At 50.6% G+C, this 18,297-nt stretch overlaps 1 protein-coding gene across 2 annotated transcripts in view; it reads right to left on the bottom strand.

The window, feature by feature from the left end:
* The window catches only part of Axl (AXL receptor tyrosine kinase), a 30,747-nt gene extending 22,218 nt beyond the window's left edge, over positions 1–8,529 (bottom strand). Inside the window, exons 1-4 of one of the 2 annotated variants that reach the window (XM_048440840.3) lie at positions 8,254–8,529; positions 7,096–7,321; positions 6,713–6,813; positions 5,597–5,773 (exon numbers count right to left, since the gene is read on the bottom strand). In XM_048440840.3, the coding sequence (XP_048296797.3) occupies positions 5,597–5,773; positions 6,713–6,813; positions 7,096–7,321; positions 8,254–8,317 (568 nt within the window). In that variant the 5' untranslated portion in view covers positions 8,318–8,529. The remainder of the gene's footprint in view (positions 1–5,596; positions 5,774–6,712; positions 6,814–7,095; positions 7,322–8,253) is intronic. The other variant, XM_048440847.3, reaches the window with a different exon arrangement.
* Between the last annotated feature and the right edge of the window lie 9,768 nt (positions 8,530–18,297).

Here is an 18,297-nt window from a genome sequence, read left to right as displayed (position 1 = left end):
ACACACACACACACACACACACACACACACACACACACACGAGTATACACAGAAACACGCATGCTTGCATACACACACAAACACACACACTCAACTCACACAGACTCATTAAGACACATGAAGCATTCACATCTGCCGAGCCATATGGTACACACCTGTCATTCCAGATAATTAGCAAACTGAGGCAGGGGGAATCTCAAATTCAAGCCCTCCTGGCAGTGTGAGTACATGACTCAGTCTCAAAATTAGATAGTAAAAAAAAACCAGACTGAAAGGGGTTGAAGAGGTGGCTCAGTGGTTAAGAGCACTGACTGCTCTTGCAGAGAACCTGGGTTCAGTTCCCAGCACCCACGGGGCAGCTCACGACTGCCTATAATTCCAGTTCCAGGGGATCCAATGCCCTCTCTGACCTCCAATATCACAGCTTGCATGTGGTCCACACATCTACAGTCAGGCACATACACATACATATAAAAGAAATATATAGAGGAACAAAAGCAAGATTCTGGATGTGGCTCAGTGGTGGAGTACTTCCCCACAGCGTGGAAGGCCCTGGGTTCAATCACCATCACTGCAGAGGAAGGGAGCCAGGCCCTTGCACACACGTCAAAGCAACATATCAAAGCACTCACAGAGGCCTACACAGATTTTCAGAGAGACACATACAAGGAACACAAACTTAAGGACGGACATGTGTGGTGTGTACAAGTGTTTGCTCATTGATGAATTTGCCTCCTACATTTGCTTTCTCTCCAGTCTGCTACTGATACGCTGGCCTTCTTGTGTTTCTCGATTTCTCTCTCTCTCTCTCTCTCTCTCTCTCTCTCTCTCTTACACACACATGCAAACACACCACACACAAACCACAAACACATGCACACACGCACAGTCTTCCCATGGGTACCTATCTGACTTCTCCCTCCTTACTTTAGGTTTTCTTCTCAGATGACACCCCTAAGCTCATTACCCCGTCCCTGACAACTGACTACTCCATGTAAAAGTGAAACCTGCCTCCGTATCTGCCCTCTCCCCTGCTTTGCTGTTCCCACCTCCTCATTGCCAGCATGCTTCATAGGATGCCCAAGAATCATATTGCTAAGGACTCTCCCTCAATAGACTGTTCATTCTAGGAGAGCAGGGATCATCTGTTTAAGGAAGGAACCCTATGGTGGCAGTATGGCCTGGCACACAGTCGATGCTCCACAAATGTCTGTTGAATGAGTGAGTGAATTTTTTAAAAGATTTAGTAGTGTGTGTGTGTGTGTCTACCACACGTGTTCAGATGATCTCAAAGGCCAGAAGAGGGCGTGGGATTCCTAGGAGCTAGAAGTACAGGAGATTGTGAGTTGGCCCTTGTAGGTGCTGGGAACTCGGGTCCTCTGCAAGAACAGCAGGCACTCTTATTGGCTTAGCCATCTCTCCAGCTTGATTGAGTCTTTTTGATTAAGTCCAGGGCTTCGTGCATGTTAATTCAATGCTCTACTCGGGAGCCACACCCCCAGCTCCTCTCTGATGAATCTAGATAGATGCCCACTGCTAAACTACAACCCCAGGCATCCTTTTATTTTTTTCTTTGAATTTCCCAGACTGGTTTGAGCAGACCCTGTAGCTCAGAAAGGTTTTGAGCATGTAATTCTCTTGTCTCAGCATCTGGAGTAGCTAGGATTATAGGCAGGCAAAACTAAGCCTGACAAGCAAATGAACTCATGTGTGTGCATCTGTGTTTGGGTGTGCAAGGAAGAAAGGGGAGATTGTATAATGTAACAGGCCAGCAAGCCAGTTAATATGTTTTGAAAAATAAACGTCTTTGTTTTTCTGGGAGAGATTTGTGGGCCAAGAAGTTTGTCTGAGTCCCTCCCTCGTTTTTGTCTCTGTTTGTGTACCCACCCCTTCTGTGTGTACACCTGTGTCACCACCATGCACACACACAAAAGTACAAATACAAACACCCCAGACACAAGCATGCAAACACACAGATAAGCATTGCACATTTGTGCAAGGTCCCTGACACACTTATGTGAGTGTAAAAGATGAGTGAAGGCCCTAGTATTGGGCCTGCAAATCAGATCGTGGTGGATGAGGATGTGCGTGCGTTTGCCCATCTGTGTTTCATGGCTCGTGTAAGTCTGGGGACATCGTGTACTTCTGCGATTCTGGCATCTGCATTTGTGCGAGTGCGGCGTTCCCTCCACCTGGTATTTTGGAGGGTGGCCTCGCTAGTCAGACACAAAGTTTCCTTTTCTCGGTCAGCAGAGGGAGTGGAACTGGGGAAAATCTGTCTCGAAGGCCGGAAGGGGGTGGGCAAGGAAGCGCCCTAGCCTCGGCTGCCCGGGAGGACTGCGTTCCCGCCAAGGTCAGGTACCCGCGCCGCAGCCCCCGCGGCCTGAGAAAGGATGCGTGGCCCAGTAAGGGCGGCTGGAGGGTGCGAGCGCTGGATCGTGTCCAGCCACCTGGCACGTGGGGACCACTACGCGGGAGCTGGCGCCACAGGCCAGCCGGAGCAGCCCCGGGGCAAAGCGGGGGGGCGGGGGGGGGAGTTTCTGGAGCTCGGTTCTGTTCCAACCGCAGCATTCCTGCCCCCGCCTGAGTCACGGGGCGCCCCCCACCCTCCACTTCCGGCCTGTCCTGGGGGCACAGCCTGGGATTCCCCATTCTCATGTCCTAGAGGCTGCATCTCAAATAAGGACTCTAGGATGAACCAAGGGGTCTCGGACCCCTCTCTCCTCCTGCACTCCATTGCTTCACAAGAGCCTGTGGATTCCAGATGTGTTTTCCAGATATACTGCCCCGCCCCCACCCCATCCGCTCACCCTCACCCAGGGGAATGAGAGATGGAGAGAGAAGAGGACACACCCTGACTCAGATAGAGAGGGACAGAGGCAGGCACACACGCACAAACTGACAAAATTCCTTCACAAAGCACCCTCCCCTCCCCCCACAGTGAATCACTCTTAAATACACAGGGGCCGTTATTAGCGCGAATATAAACACAGGAATGCAGCTCTGGCTAAGCTATACACCATCCACAGGGCGGATGCTGTCCCAAACACAGTGACATAAATGCCCTGGGACTTACTGGTAAACACTTGGGGGCTGACAATGAGGCATAGCTCCCCCCCACACACACACATAAGTCAATCAATGTGGGGAGGAACACAAAAATACACAATCCAACCTGCGCATATCCACTGTAAACACCTGGCCAAATAATATACATAGACGTTCATATTGACAAACAAATCTCAGCAGACTGAACACTGAGCACCAAACAACACATGTCAACATTGACAAGGACAGACAAATAATACAAACTAGGAAGCAATAAAAGTTAATGTTAACCCCACCACCACCACATCATACCCCCGAGAGACGGGGTGGAGAATGCCAAGTCTTTATCCGTGCCAAAACACAGACGCAGGCGGATGGGAAAACACAAGTATTGCATAACCACGATGGCCCTCTGTGGAGACCGCAAGACGGGGATGTTGCCACATACGTATGGGTTGGCACAGATGCATGGGCGACAGGTGAGTGCCTGGGGTTCAGTCAGCAAGGATCAGGGGGAGTCAGTAACAGGGAGACCCCAGAGGGAGCAGAAGCCTGTTATAATATTCTGCTGTGAATCTCAGCCTGTCTCTTTGTCGCTCTCTCTTTGGTACATACTAACACACAGAATTCACGCTGACAGTCATACTTTCCCTTTGGCAGTCAATAAGAAACACATCAACTTAGTCACACGGGCCATTTTCCCTCTCCCTTTGGAGACAGGGTCTTGTGTACCCCAGGCTGTCCCCAAACTTGTAATCCTCCCGTAGTGCAGGGATTCCAGGCACACGCTGCCATGCTCCATGTGACCCCACGCCAGGACAGTCACCCACAGGTGCACTCCTGCGAGCCGATGTGTCGCCTTAATACACAGAAGTGTTCAAGCTAGCCACATGGTGTCCAGTGTCAACAGCCATGGACACAGAACACAGAGGGAAAACCAGTAGCCGGTGTTGCTATCTAGTGACACCCACAGAAACACTCAGAGAGCCACAGAAGCTGGTCCCCAGTTAGACATACTCTCCTACAAAACAGTCGAGGCTGATGGGATACGCTAATTCAGGTGGGCAAGGCTACATGTGTAGATGTCCCCCTTCCCAAACAGACGCGTTCTGAGTTCCTCACCTCTCTGCAGGTGCTTCCGATCTGGTCATAACGTACTGTTGTTCACACGAGACCCTCTCATACTTGTGTTCCCCATTGCTCCCCTCCCCTCTTCTGTCCAGCCAGGCTGACTCAGGCTCCATTCCTATTCCTTACAGACCACTCAAGCCACAGGCCTGAGTCACCCCTCTGGGGGCCAGCACACTCATCACACTTCCTTGCACACTCAGGACTCCCAGAATGCTAAGAATGTGAGCCCTTCCCTCCACACTGAAAGACCCCTTCTCATCTCCTGAGAGGCAGCAGGTGAGGTTTTTAGGAAGGTGTTACTCTTAGGGTTTGGCTGCCTCCCCTGATGTGCTACCCCCATGTGTAACTCATCTTCTTTGCACTCTATGTGCAAGGTCCCCTAGCCATGTCTCTGATGAGCATGTGGTCCTAAGCAAAACGCCCTATCTGTGTAGTACAGAAAGGGAGGGTCACTCTGAAATAGGGGTCCCATCATTCAGATCACACTGTCGTGTGTCTCTCCATGCTGGGTCACTTTGGTGGCCTCTTCTAATAGTTTTCCTTCCCCCTTGACCCTGCTTTTGTTTTCCCTCTCTTGAGGCAAGGTTTTCTATAGCCCAGGCTAGCTTCGAACTCAGAATGTAGCCAGAGCTAGCTTTGAACTTGATATATAGTTGAAGGTGGTCTGGACCTTCTGGTACTGCTGCCTCTGTCACCCAAGTGCTAATGTTGTAGGCATACACCACCAAGTATGGAGTGCTTTGAATGGACTCAGGCAAGGGCTTCGTGCATGCTAGGCAAGCATCCACCAACTGATCAACATCCTCTGCCCTTTGATTTTTCCTTATCCACAGGGTCTCACACTGTAACCCAGGCTGCCCTAGAACGCACTATGTCATCTAGACAGACCTCAAACTGGTGAAAATCCTTCTGCCTCAGCTTCCCAAGTTCTGGGATTATAGGTATGATCCTTCATCTCGTCTTCTCTAATTTTCCTTCTCTGTGGCTCACTTTCTCTCCCTCGTTCTACTCTGGGCTCTGTTTTCCCAGGAAACCCCAGCTGAGCAGAGACCTTCTCCCCTTGGTTGAGGTCCAGGGGACACTTCAGGGCGGGAGGTGGGCAGGTCGAAGGAGGAAGTGAATGGAGGAGGTTGTTGGTTAGTTAGTTCTGATGCCCTGCTTGGGTTCAGGGCTAACAAAGGAGCAGTAGGCCTACACACTTGGGCCACTGAACAGCTTAGAGGAAGTTTGGGACAAAGAATGCTATTCAGAGAGAAAGAGAGGCTGGGGTGAACAGAAACACACAGAGAAGCAGTGAGAACGTGTTTGAGAAACAGAGGGATGGAGAAAGACAGATGGAAAAGTCACAGAGAGTCAGAAACAGGGACAAGTGAACAGCCACAGTGATTGGTGGGCCCTTGGTTACTCTTGGACTCACCTGGAGCTTGCAGCCTGTGCTGAGAGCTGTGGCCTATGACGGGGACCAGGGGAACAGCATCTTGAAGCCAGAATAGGTTCACGGGTTCAGGCGGTCCCTGGGCTTGGCAGCTTAGGTTGAAGGGGGTGTTGGCCGGTACAGCTTTGTCCTCGGGCTCCTCCAGAAAGTATGGGAGACCTGGGCAGTTGGTGGTAGAAACTGAGTTCCTCCTGAACTTCTCAGGGACCAAACTGTCATTAGGATATTGGAAGTGCTAAACACTAGCCGCACCCTGCAGGGTCTTTGACTTTTCCCTTATATCTGGTCCCTCAGGACACCTAAATCACCTTCAGATGTCTGATCCTTTATGCTTCTATGCCTAGGATCATGCTTCCAATGTCTGCCTGACCACCTTAGGCAATATCCAGGGCAGGGCATGTGAGAGTCTTACCTCTTCTCCTGTTTTTTTCTCTTCCTCCTCCTCCCCCTTCCTTTTTTCTCTCTCTCTGTTTTGCTGTTGTTGTTGTTGTTATTATTATTGTTGTTGCTGCTTATGGGTGTTTTTTTTTTTTTGAGACAGGGTTTCTCTACACAGCCCTTGCTGTCTTGTAACTCACTCTGTAGACCAGGCTGGCCTTAAACTAACAGAGATCCTCCTGCCTCTGCCTCCTCAGTGCTGGAATTAAAGGTGTGCGCCACCATGCCTGTCTCTTCTCTTTTTGAGACGGGGTCTTGCTATGTACCACAGATTGGCCTCAAACTGCAGATCCTCCTGCCTCAGCCTCCTGAAGGTGGTGCTTTAAGTGTGTATCACCATGCCTGGCTTTCCTTGTATCATTTTGCTAATAAAGAAATGATGTCCTTGGTGAGATGAGAGAATTAAGTCACATGTCTCTGACCCCTAGCATATTCTGCTTCAGGTATATCTGCTCTCCCAGGACATCCAAAATCTCCCCAAATGTCTTTCCCTCTGGAACATAGGATCTCCCTTAGATCTGTTCCCAACATAGTTTATACCCCACAAGCCTCCTCAACCCCCACGATTCCCTATATCTCTAGGCTTTATGTCCTGATGGAAAAAACTCTGAGTTTTCTATCACCCGCCATGCCGTCAGAAGCTCTGACCCGAGAACTCACCTTCCAGCCCTACATAGCCAGGCTGAGACACGAAGGTCCGTCCTCCCAGGTGCACCATACACTGGTACTTTCCTGCATCTTCAAGCTGCAGGGATGAGATTCTGGAAGGGAAGAGAAGGGACAGAGAGTTTCAGGGTCAGGACTCGATACCAGGAGGGTCAGCAGAACTGAAAGAGAGGGTCTGGACAGAAGCCCATAGAGGACTGAAGTAGGCACTATTTTTAACTCATTTTTACAGAAGAGGAAAACGAAACCCGGAGATCATATCACAAGCTCAGGGCCACATGGTCAGTAAGCTGTCAAGCAGAGATTCTCGGTCCAGGTAGAGTGGCTGCCCAGTGGCTCTGTGCACGGAGGCCGCTGGTCAGGGACAGGTGCCACACCTGAGCTGACTGACGACTTTCCATTCATCCTGCCAGTCTTCCCCCAGGGGCACCTGGGTCTGGGTGTTATCAGCCAGCTCTAAGATCTGTTCGTCTTGAAGCCACATCACCTCAGGGGGCTCCCCCTGAACCTGGAGCTCACATCGAAGGGTGCCTGTGAGTCCTCTGGCACCGGTGATATTCCCTGGGTTCCCCACAAATGGGCTGCCAGCCTCGCTCTGTGTGTCTGTCGGGGAGATGGTAAGGAGTGTGTTTAGGAACCCCACAGTCCGTTGCTCCTCTCTTCTACTCTTTCTGTCTGCCCACCGCTGCCAGGACCCTACATAGTTGTAGAATGATCTCAGGGGAGGGGTGGGAGTAGAGGCATTGGGGGAGGATGGGAGTCTTCCCAGGGGACTGAGGTCCGGCTTCCATCCCATGTCCAGTCTGCTGGGAGGAAGGCCTGGGATCTGGCAGCCTCCCACGCCCTGGACTGCCTGGCAAGGCCGGTCCCTGCCATTCCGGTCTCCAGGGACTTCACAGTCTGAACTGGGAGATAGAGGGAAAGAAAACGGAGCAGAGAAGGGAAGGGAAGGGGGGAGGGAGGGAGAGAGGAAGGGAATGGAAAAGAGAGAGAGAGAGAGAGAGAGAGAGAGAGAGAGAGAGAGAGAGAGAGAACACTCCAGCAGGGCAAGAACAAGTGGTGGAGGGGGCCGGCAGTGACAAGGGGGCCCCAGGACTCCCAAGCCCCTCTTCTCCAGCCTATCTCTATGTTTGTTAGGGAATGACCCTTTCCTGCCATCTGTCCTCCACCATCCCAGTTCTGTCTCTCTCCTCAGGACCCAGATTCATCAGTCCCCAGCCCTCCCTTAGCTTCTTCCATCTGTCTTTCTGCCCCGTCCATCTTCTGGTCCTGACCCTCCCAGTTTCTGTTACTTATCCTTCTGCTCCTCTCTCAGTTGCTTTCCTTACTCCTCCACCCTGCTCTGTTTCTTTCTGTCCCCGTCACCACCCCCCCCCCACCAAATCTCCCGCAAGTTGGCTCTCTGTCGTCCCAAGGAAACTCCATAAACGAGCCCAGCACTCCAAACACCTGCCAGCCAGCCCCCACCCCCTCACTCCCCCTGCCCTGTGTCCCATCAGCGGGTGTCACTGCCTCAGTGAGTTCCCATCACTCACCCTTAGGAGCCGCGTACCCCCAGCACCACAGCGCCAAGCACCAGGCCAGCGGGACCCTGCCCATCCTCAGGACACCACTACTACAATCGATGCCAAACTTTCTTCCGAAGTTGATGGGCACCTCTCTCGGGAAGGGGGCAGGGCCGGGTTGTCCCCGGCCCTCCCCCCAGCTCTGGGCTGCTGGGATTTGGCACTGCCCGCCTGGCACAGCGGGAGCCCCTCGGCTGGCTCAACTCCTCCGCAGCTAGCTGCCTTCCCGGCTACCCAGCCTCATTCTCTCCCTCCCAGACTTCTTTCCCCGCCCCTGGCTCCCCCTCCGCCTCCGCCCACTAGGGCCCCAGCCCTGGGGCCGTTGGGACTCGGAGGGGTTAACTAAAAGAGGAGAGTACTGGGTCGGCCTCGTCTTAAAGGGGCCTTGGCTCCTTGGAGAGGGGCTGGGGAGGTGGAAGGAGACCTTTGTGGTTGATGGTGGCTGAGGGCCGATCCTGGGCTAGTGAGTTAGGAGAATGGGCGCTGTCCCCCTGGATTCTCACAGGGTCTGGTAAACATTCCTGCAGAATTTCCACTCCTCTCAGGCCAAGACGCCCCCCCTTTCGGGCCTCCACCCTCAGCCCAGCCTCCCAGGCCTCCCTTCACTCCCCTCACACTCACAGCAGCTTAAACAAGGACATACACATTCTCTCTCTCTCTCTCTCTCTCTCTCTCTCTCTCTCTCTCTCTCTCTCTCTCTCTCTCGGAATCGACACAGAAGCTGGGACAGGTAGAGACACGCAGTGGCATGCTGCCTACCCACATATGCCCTCAGATGAGCTGGGTCAGGCGTTTGCGTGCTGGAGAAGTCCGACAAATGGAAGGGTCACTGCGGGATGGGCGAACTCTAGGTGGGGGCACGCATCTAAGGAGACATCAACGCTCTCACCCACCGAAGCCCACTTGAACACAGAAACAGGAATCCAGAGGTGGCTGCAGACTGGAGTGGGAATTCCAGCTCTGTCCCAGCCACGAGACTATGGACAGTGGGCAAACGCCCATCTTCCCGTGTCTCAGTGTGTCTAGCTGTAAGATGGGAATGAGGACAGCCCCTGCTAACTAGCAGGCCAGCGAGAATGATCTAGGTCAAAGTGCAGTGCAGTTCCTTGCACGTGGGTAGCCCAGCTGACAAGGTGCCCAGGATTTTTGGCATCCCATTGTCTCTCTCTGCACTTGCGCTGTTTGCTCCTTCCTTCTTGGGGGAACCTTGCATCCAGTCCTTGCAGATCTGGGGCCTGTTCTCTGTCTCCCATGCAATGTCTACTGTGTCTCTAGGTGTTTGCCATAGTGGGTGTGTGTGTGTTCAGAAGGCCTCTAACACACCTAACTCTCTTCTCCGTTAACCAGGTTGCTGCTTGATTGGAGCTATTTATATATACATACATACATGATTTATTTATTCTTATTTTATATGTATTGGTGTTCTGCCTGCATGTATGTCTGTGTGAGGGTGTCAGATCTTGGAGTAACAGACAGTCCTTAGCCACCATGTAGGTACTGGGAATTGAACTCAAGTCCTCTGGAAGAGCAGTCAGTGTTCTTAACCACTGAGCCATCTCTCCAGATCAGGAACTGGTTTTGATGACCTCAAAATGCTGTGTTGCCTCCTGGTATCTCTCTCCTCCTTGACCTTTCTCCACATCCGCTACTTTCTCCTCCTGTTCTCCCTCCCTGCAATCCATCTCTTGCTTAGGATCTAGAAGGATGTTTCGGAGACAGACCCCACCCCTTAGCCATGGCTATCCCTGTCTGACCTCTAGCCATGATTCCCCAGTGCCCTGAGGATGAACCCCAAGCTCCCCAACTGCCCACTCAGGGCCCTAACCCTAACCATCGTTCTGTTTGTGTCTCACTTTAGTGACTGCCCCAGCCTCAGACCCACCCACCTGTCTGGGCTGGGTTATGTGGAGTTGGCATCATAAGGTCCCATGAAGAACTCAGTTTACAAGCCTCTCTCCTACTTGGCTCCCTTTCCCCGTCACCCTCGTCCTCTGCCACCTGGATCCCAGCTGTGCTTTCCTCCTTGGGTGGCCTAAGTCAATGAGTCCTTCCACCATGTTTCCCACTTAGCAGTCACAGGCTGTTTCCCAATCCCACATCTGACCCTTTCCTTCTCCCATCCCCCCCCCCCCCCCCGCCTAGCCACATCCCCACCTGCTGCTTTACCAAGACCCCCACTACCCACCTGACCCTGTCCTCCCCTCCCTGGTGAGATTTCCTCTTCCCACCCCAGACCCTCGCTTCACAGGCCTTGAGCATCCTTCTGTAAGCACTTTGTCCTGAGTCTCTACAACCCCATCTGTCTTCTCCCCTCCCTGCTGCATCAGTTCCAACCCTTTCACTCTCCACTCTCACAATACGCTGTTCACGCTCAGCGCTTTTCTTTTTCCTCTTTTGAGATGGTCTCCCTATATTGCCAAGGCTGGTCTCAAATGCCCGGTCCCCCTCACTTCAGCCTCCAGCGTACTGGGTTGATAGGTGTGCGCTGCCACGCCCAGTTCACCCTGTGTTTTCTTTGGCAGCATTTCCCGTGGGTTGTCACTATGGGTTCCTCGAATGACTCTCCATTTTGTCTCTTCTCTCTTACCTGTGGGCTCTGGGAGGACAGGTTGGGGATAGCTCAGATGTCACTGTAACCCATGGAAAAGGCGCGCCACACAGCATTGCTAATAAAGATGGCATCTATAGGGTACAGAAGTCCATTCCAGGGCTGGGGAGATGGCTCAGTGGGGAAGTGCTTGCTGCACTGGGGAGATGACTGGGGTGTGGCAAGCACTATGCACAAACCTGGTGTGGCTGTGATTGCCTGTAACCCTAGTGGGGATGCATATGGGTGAAACCCTGGGGCTCACTGGTGAGCAATTCTAGCAGAAACTGTGAGCCTCAGGTTTCACGAGAGATCTTACTTCAGAGAATAAGGTGGAGGGGCTGAGGAGGTGGCTCAGCAGTTCAGAGCACTGACCTCGTTCTGGAGGACGTGGGGGTTCAGTTCCCAGCACACACTACCATCTGGTCCAGAGGGATCTGGCGCCCTCTGCTGGCCTCTGCAGGTACCAGGCACACACTTGGTGTGTAGCCCTACAAGCAGACAAAACACATACCCACATTTAAAACACAACAACCCTTAGCAAAAATTAAATAAATAAAATAAAGTGGAGAAAGAGGAAGATGCTTGATCCTTACCTCTGACCTCATACACATGCAGGGGCATGTGTATCCTGTGTATATGGAGGCAGGCACAGATACACATACATGTGTACACATCACACACACCCCACACAAATTTTTTAAAAGGAGATCACATCCTTGTATAGATTCATTAACGACAGTGGGGATTCATGTCTAATTTAAACCTGTGAAGCCACACGCTGAAGGACCTGAGAGGCTGTGCAGAAGAGAAGCTGGCAAATTCAAGGCCAGCCTTTGCTATATTGGGAGACCAGCACACAAAAGCAAACAGGACCAAAACTATTAGCCAGGTGTGGTGTACTGTTGTGGTATACACCCACAATCTACAGCACCTGGGAAGCAGAGGCAGAAGGATCAGGAGTTCAAGGTCATCCTCAGCAACATCAAACGTTTGGGGTTAGCCTGGGCTATACGAAACCCTGTTTCAACAACAAAGTATTTGTGCCTCGGATGTAGCTTTCATTTGCCTTGAACTGAGTTTTAGAAAATGAAGATGGGTGCTAGAGAGTTGGCCAAGCAGTTAGGATGACTTGTTGCTCTTGCAGAAGACCCAGGTTCAGCACCCACATGGCAGCTGACAACTGTCTGTGACCCCAGTCCCAAGGATCTGATCCTTTCTTCTGAACTCCAAAGGCCCCAGCCATGTGCTGACAAACATGCGAGCAAAACACTCAAATACATGAAATAAAATAAATTTAGTAGAAAAGCTTCAAAAAGTAGAGACAGATGGACAGAAATGCCCTTCACACTAGGAGCTGAGAGCGTGACAAGTCAGTTTTTGTAATGAGTGCCTATTCTTGCTTTTATTAAAAATATTTATTCATGTATTTGTGTGCGTGTGTGCCTGACTTCAGTATCTCTGTGCGCCATGTGGGTGCAGAAGCTGCAGAGGTCGGAAGAGGGCATCGGAACCCCTGGAACCTGAGTTACAGATGGTTGTGAGCCCCCTTGTGGGCGCTGAGGATGGAGCCCTGGTCCTGTGCAAGGTCAGCAAGTGCTGTCAGTCGTCGAGCTTCCTCTCCAGCCCAGGGTCTCCCATTCTTAAGCAATTGTAAAAGTATTTATGAGGAAGTAGCTTGGACCTTGAGGAAAGAGCTTAGGGGAGGGAGGAGCCGGCGTCTAGAGCCCGTGGCTAAGGAAGGCCTCCTTGAGGCTATCCTGGGGAGTGAAAGACTCATCAATAAGCCACGTGGCAAGAGTATTCCAGCAAGGGGAAACAGCCAGTGCAGAGACTCAGAGGCAGGCGTGAGGAACTCAGAGAGACACATTGAGGACTGGAGCGAATGCAGACTGGGGCAGGCCCAAGGAAGGTCAGGAAGAGTCTCAGCCCAGAGAAGACCTTACTCATTCTTCTGAAGGTCAGAGTAGGTTTTGGGCAGGAAAGACAGGATGTGATCTGGTTTTGTTGATCACTATTTCTTTGGTGCTGGGAACTGAACCTGGGGCCTAAATGCAATTGTGCTAGTTTAAGCCCATATTAGGCAATATGTGGACTGAGTGGATGAGCCACAGCCCAGCCCCCCACTGGGGGATTCTAGGCAGGGGCTCTACCACTGAGCCACACCCCAGCCCCTCACTGGGGGATTCTAGGCAGGGGCTCTACCACTGAGCCACACCCCAGCCCCTCACTGGGGGATTCTAGGCAGGGGCTCTACCACTGAGCCACACCCCAGCCCCTCACTGGGGGATTCTAGGCAGGGGCTCTACCACTGAGCCACACCCCAGCCCCTCACTGGGGGATTCTAGGCAGGGGCTCTACCACTGAGCCACACCCCAGCCCCTCACTGGGGGATTCTAGGCAGGGGCTCTACCACTGAGCCACACCCCAGCCCCTCACTGGGGGATTCTAGGCAGGGGCTCTACCACTGAGCCACACCCCAGCCCCTCACTGGGGGATTCTAGGCAAGGGCTCTACCACTGAGCCACACCCCAGCCCCTCACTGGGGGATTCTAGGCAGGGGCTCTACCACTGAGCCACACCCCAGCCCCTCACTGGGGGATTCTAGGCAAGGGCTCTACCACTGAGCCACACCCCAGCCCCTCACTGGGGGATTCTAGGCACTCTACCATGGACCTATAACACTGAGCTACATCCCCAAGCCTTGTTGTTGTTTTGTTGTTGTTGTTGTTTTGTTTTGTTTTGTTTTTGAGACAATATTTCACATTATAGCTCAGGTTGACCTTAAACTATTTTTATTGATCTTTCTATTAAGCCTCCCAGGTGTCGGGATTACAGGGGATAGGGCACCGTGCTTAGCTGATAGGTTTAATCAATCAAGAAATAAAACGAATGGTCTCATCCACTCCACACAAGTGCTCTCTCACTGGTCTCCACGCTCAGTCTTCCTTGGGTCTTGCTTTGATTGTGTTTAATTTTTTTCATCATTTTCTCTATTTATTTTGTGTGTATGGGGCATGTCACTGCATCTTCATGGAAGTCAGAGGACAGTTTACAGGAGTCACTTGTCTCCTTCCATGTGGGTCCCTGGGATTGAACAACTCAGGTTGTTAGGTTTGGTGGCAGGCCCTTTTTCCCCATGATCTGTCTCCCTGTTCCTCCATTGGTGGGAGACTTCCTGACAGGTGACACCAGGACCCACACATACCAGTCTTTACTCTTATGACACGTGATGCAATGAGAGGGTATGTTGTGGGGTATCCATTAGAGAATACTACTGAACATGGGCTTAAGTCAATGGAAAGTCTTTACTAGCCGGTTGGCTACTACACTGGGTGTTCAGAACCACAGTGCAGCCCTGAGCCTTTCTCAGGGTGAGCTTCTAAGCACAAAAATCATGTCCTGGGTTGACTTCAGTCGGCAAGAACAGCTAGCCAGAAGTGGAACTGTAGAAGCCAAAAGGCAAGGTTAGTACATTTAGAAACCTTCCCAGAACCATGGACTTCGATGGATTAGGTCTTTGTTTCCATTTCAGCAGGTGGTGCGGTCTATTGCTGAGTTTTACAGCCTGAAAGGGACTTCCATCTTGGCATCAGTTGTACTAAGGTCTAGTAGCCTATCACAGGTGTAGCACCTCCAACAAGGAGTTCTTTGCTGGAATGAGCTTGCATCTAGTCCAGTTTCCAGTTTCTGGGGATTCTTGGAAGAAAAGGACATTGATTGACAGCACAAAGATACCCTCAGCCAAAACCAGAATATAAGCCATTACACAGGGCAAGTGACCCAGTTTATTTAAAATATAAATTATAAGTGAAGGGTCGTGGCGCATGCCTAGAATCCCAACACTCAGAAGATGGAGGCAGGAGGATGTTGCATTTGAGGCCAGCTTGGGCTTTAGCAAGACTGTTAAAATGTAAAATGAAGTAAAATAGGGTCCGTGAGATGTTTCAGCATGTATAGGCGACTACTCCCAGCCCGAGTTCAATCCCTGGGACTCACATGATAGAAGGAGAGAAGCAACACACACACACACACACACACACACACACACACACACACACACACACACACACAAGAAACAAATGTAATAAAAAGTAAAAACTAAATTAAATGAAGTGGCAGGATAATAAGCAAAACGATGGAGAACGGCTGCAGATTTTAAAAACCTGAGACACATATCAAATGAGATTGAGATTCTATTTTTTAAACAGTTTCTTTCTATTGCCTGGTGTGGTAGCGCATGCCTTTAACCCCAGAACTCAGGAGACAGAAGCAGGTGGATCTCTGTAAGTTCGAGACCAGCCTAGTCTACAGAGTAAGTTCCAGGACAGCCAGGGCTACAGAAAAACCCTGTTTGAAGAACCAAACCAAACAAAAAATTTTTGCCTGCACATATGTCTGTGCACCATGTGTATGTAGTGCCCACAGAAACCAGAGAGGGTGTCTAGAAGTATAGATGGTTGTGAGCTGGGTTCTGAGAACTGAACCTGAGTCCTCTAGAAGAGCAGCTAGTGCACTTAACTGCTGAGCTGTTTCTCCAGTCCTTGAGTTTTAATTTCAACAAGTCTAAGAGAGGCACGGTGACACAATCTCGGCACTTGGAATGTGGAAGCAGAAAGATCAAGAGTTCACGGCCAGCCCCACTTGCACTGTAAATTTGAGGCCAGCCTGAGCTACATGAGGCTTTGTCTCAAAACAGAGTGGGACCAGAACAACGCTTCTCAACCTTTCTAACACTGCAGCCCTTTAATGCGTCGTAGCTGCGTTTTTGCTACCGCTGTGAATGGTGATGTAAACGCCTGCTATGTGACCCGCAGGTTGAGGACCACTGGACTAGAGTGATCTCTTGGGCCTTACGAGCACTTGCTGCTCTTCCAGAGGACTGGGGTTGAGTCCCCAGCACTCACCGCCTTTATCTCCAGTGTCATGGGATCCAGTGCCCTCCTTTGGACCCCACAAGCACCAGGCACACATATGGTACACATATATGCGTACAGGTAAACACATGCACCCCAAAATTTTAAATCTGTAGACAAACTCAAGAATCAATATATCCCTGGTATGTTTACTATAAGGCCAGTGACATGGCTCACTGGGTAAAGATGCTTGCCTCTAAGGCTGGCACACTGAGTTTGATACTTGGAATCCACGTAGTGAAAGGAGAGAACCAACTTCTGCAAGTTGTCCCCTGACCTGCACATTAGCGTCATGGCATGTGAATACCCACACACCCTTCCAGCACAAAATAAATAAAAGTAAGAGTGAAAGCAGAATGCCTCTGTGAGGCCAGCCTGACCTGTCTGTCATGGTGAGGGTTCTACTTTTCAGAAATAAACCTTAGCCGGGCGTGGCAGTTCATGCTTGTAATTCCAACATCCACGAGGTTGAGGTAGGACACTTACTGTAGTCAAAGGCAGCCTGGACTACATAGTGAGTTTCAGGTTAGCCTGGGCTGTAGACTGAGACCCTGTTTCAGAACAAACAAAATTAGGGGTTTGAAAGATGGCTCGGTGTTTGAGCACTTGCTTCTCTTGCAGAGGGATGGATTTCAACACCAAGCGTCCAAGTTGGGCAGTTCACAAACCCCCAGTAACTTCGGCTTCAAGGGATCTGACGCCCTCTGCTGGCCTCTGCAGGTACTGCACACACATGAACATACAATACAATAATGGTAGTAATAATAAATATGAATCTATTTAATATCATTCAATTATATACTTTTGGCTGAAAAAGTTGATGAATTTTGATCTCTGGAGCCCACACATGGTGAAAGGAGAGAATGTGTAGTGTGTGTGTGTGTGTGTGTGTGTGTGTGTGCGCGCGTGCACGCGCGCTTGCACACATGTATGTTTCTAAGCTTTGACCTTAGGACCTTATGTTTGCAAGGCAAGCACTTACCAGTTGGGCTGCATCAGTATTTCTGTGGTGCTTACTAAGCAAAGACTGTACCAGTGAACTCTATCTCCAACTCAGTGCTCAGTGACCACATTCACTGATCTAGTAGGTTTTACCTCGGTGCCCAGCGGTTCTTCTCTGTGAATGAAGCCATGAATGAATTTGTCTTTTTTTTCTTTTTCTTTTTTCTACTGGAATTGTCATAATGTCAACTGTTACATTGACATAGTGCAAGGTCCATGGTTATTTACCTACTTATCTTTGAGACAACCTTGAGATTTAGCTTAGGCTACCTGAAACTCTTGGTGTACTCCATGCTGGCCTCAAACTCTTGGTAATTCCCCTGCCTGAGCCTCTTGGGTATGGAGATTAGAGGCATACACTACCATATTTAGCTCCACAACTCTTTAAATACATTACTTTGAGGATTCTAGATTTCCTTAAATGTGAATTTTGAATACAAAGCAAAGGCAGGTCATTGCTTTTTTTTTTTTTTCTTTTGAGACAGGGTTTCTCTGTGTAGCCTCAATTGTCCTGGACCCTGCTCTATAGACCAGACTGGCCTCAAACTCACAGAGAATTTCACATCATGCATCCCAATTCTGCTTACCTTCCAGTCTCTCCATGCCTTCCCCCTGCACCAGCCCCCACCAAGTGAAAACTAAAAAAAATCAAACTAGACCAATAAAATAAACAAAACAAATAAACAAACAAAAAGAAAGAAAAGAAACATTTTCGTTCCTCCGTCTTTCTTGCCTCTCTTACACCTCTTCATTCATCCTGGTGGCTTTGGGATCTGCAGTGTGTCACACAGTGTACCCTTTTGTCCAGTCAGCTTTGCTTGCCAGTGTTCATGGCAAGGAGTCTGGTTTCTAGTCCATACATCATCACTGGATCCTCACTGGAACTCTTCTGGGATATCCCCAAGTCATGGAGATCCTTCAGGTATTTTTCCATAGGACCAGATCCTTCACTAGCTCCAGCAGCTCCTAGATGGGGTAGATGTTAGCCCAATCCCAGGCCCAGCTGTGGACCTGGGTGGTAGTTGAGTTGGTCAGACCAGACCACCATGCCCATCCCATCAGGAGGGGGCAGAGTCAGCTTCCCTATGCCCCTGCTACCAGGGTCACCGCTGTTGGTGGTGAGAGGTGGGGCCATCTCTCCAGAGTGTGGGTAGGGGAAGCTCCCTTGCTGCAGCATTCACTAAGCAGCAGGGCCCGCATTCCCAGGGCCCTCGGAGGGTGGGACTGGCCCAGCATGGCCCTCTGATTCCATCTCACATGGTTCCCGAGTTTTTCTCCACCCTCCGCGGGGAATGTGCTTGTGTTCACTGACACGCATCCAGAATATAAACAAACAAACAAATGTAATAGAAAGGGAAAAGCCTTAGATCTTATTCCTTTTCAAATCACTTGGAGTGTAATAACAATAGGAAACCCAGGCCAGGCATGGTGGCACACGCCTTTAATCCCAGTACTAAGGAGACAGAGGCAGGCAGATCTCTGAGTTCGAACCCAGTTTGGTATACAGAG

This window comes from Myodes glareolus, chromosome 1 (assembly GCF_982192425.1).
Source record: "Myodes glareolus chromosome 1, mMyoGla1.1, whole genome shotgun sequence".
Classification (NCBI taxonomy): domain Eukaryota; kingdom Metazoa; phylum Chordata; class Mammalia; order Rodentia; family Cricetidae; genus Myodes; species Myodes glareolus.
The sequence above is the reverse complement of the archived record's forward strand: the minus strand, read 5'-3'. Positions and strand labels throughout refer to the sequence as shown.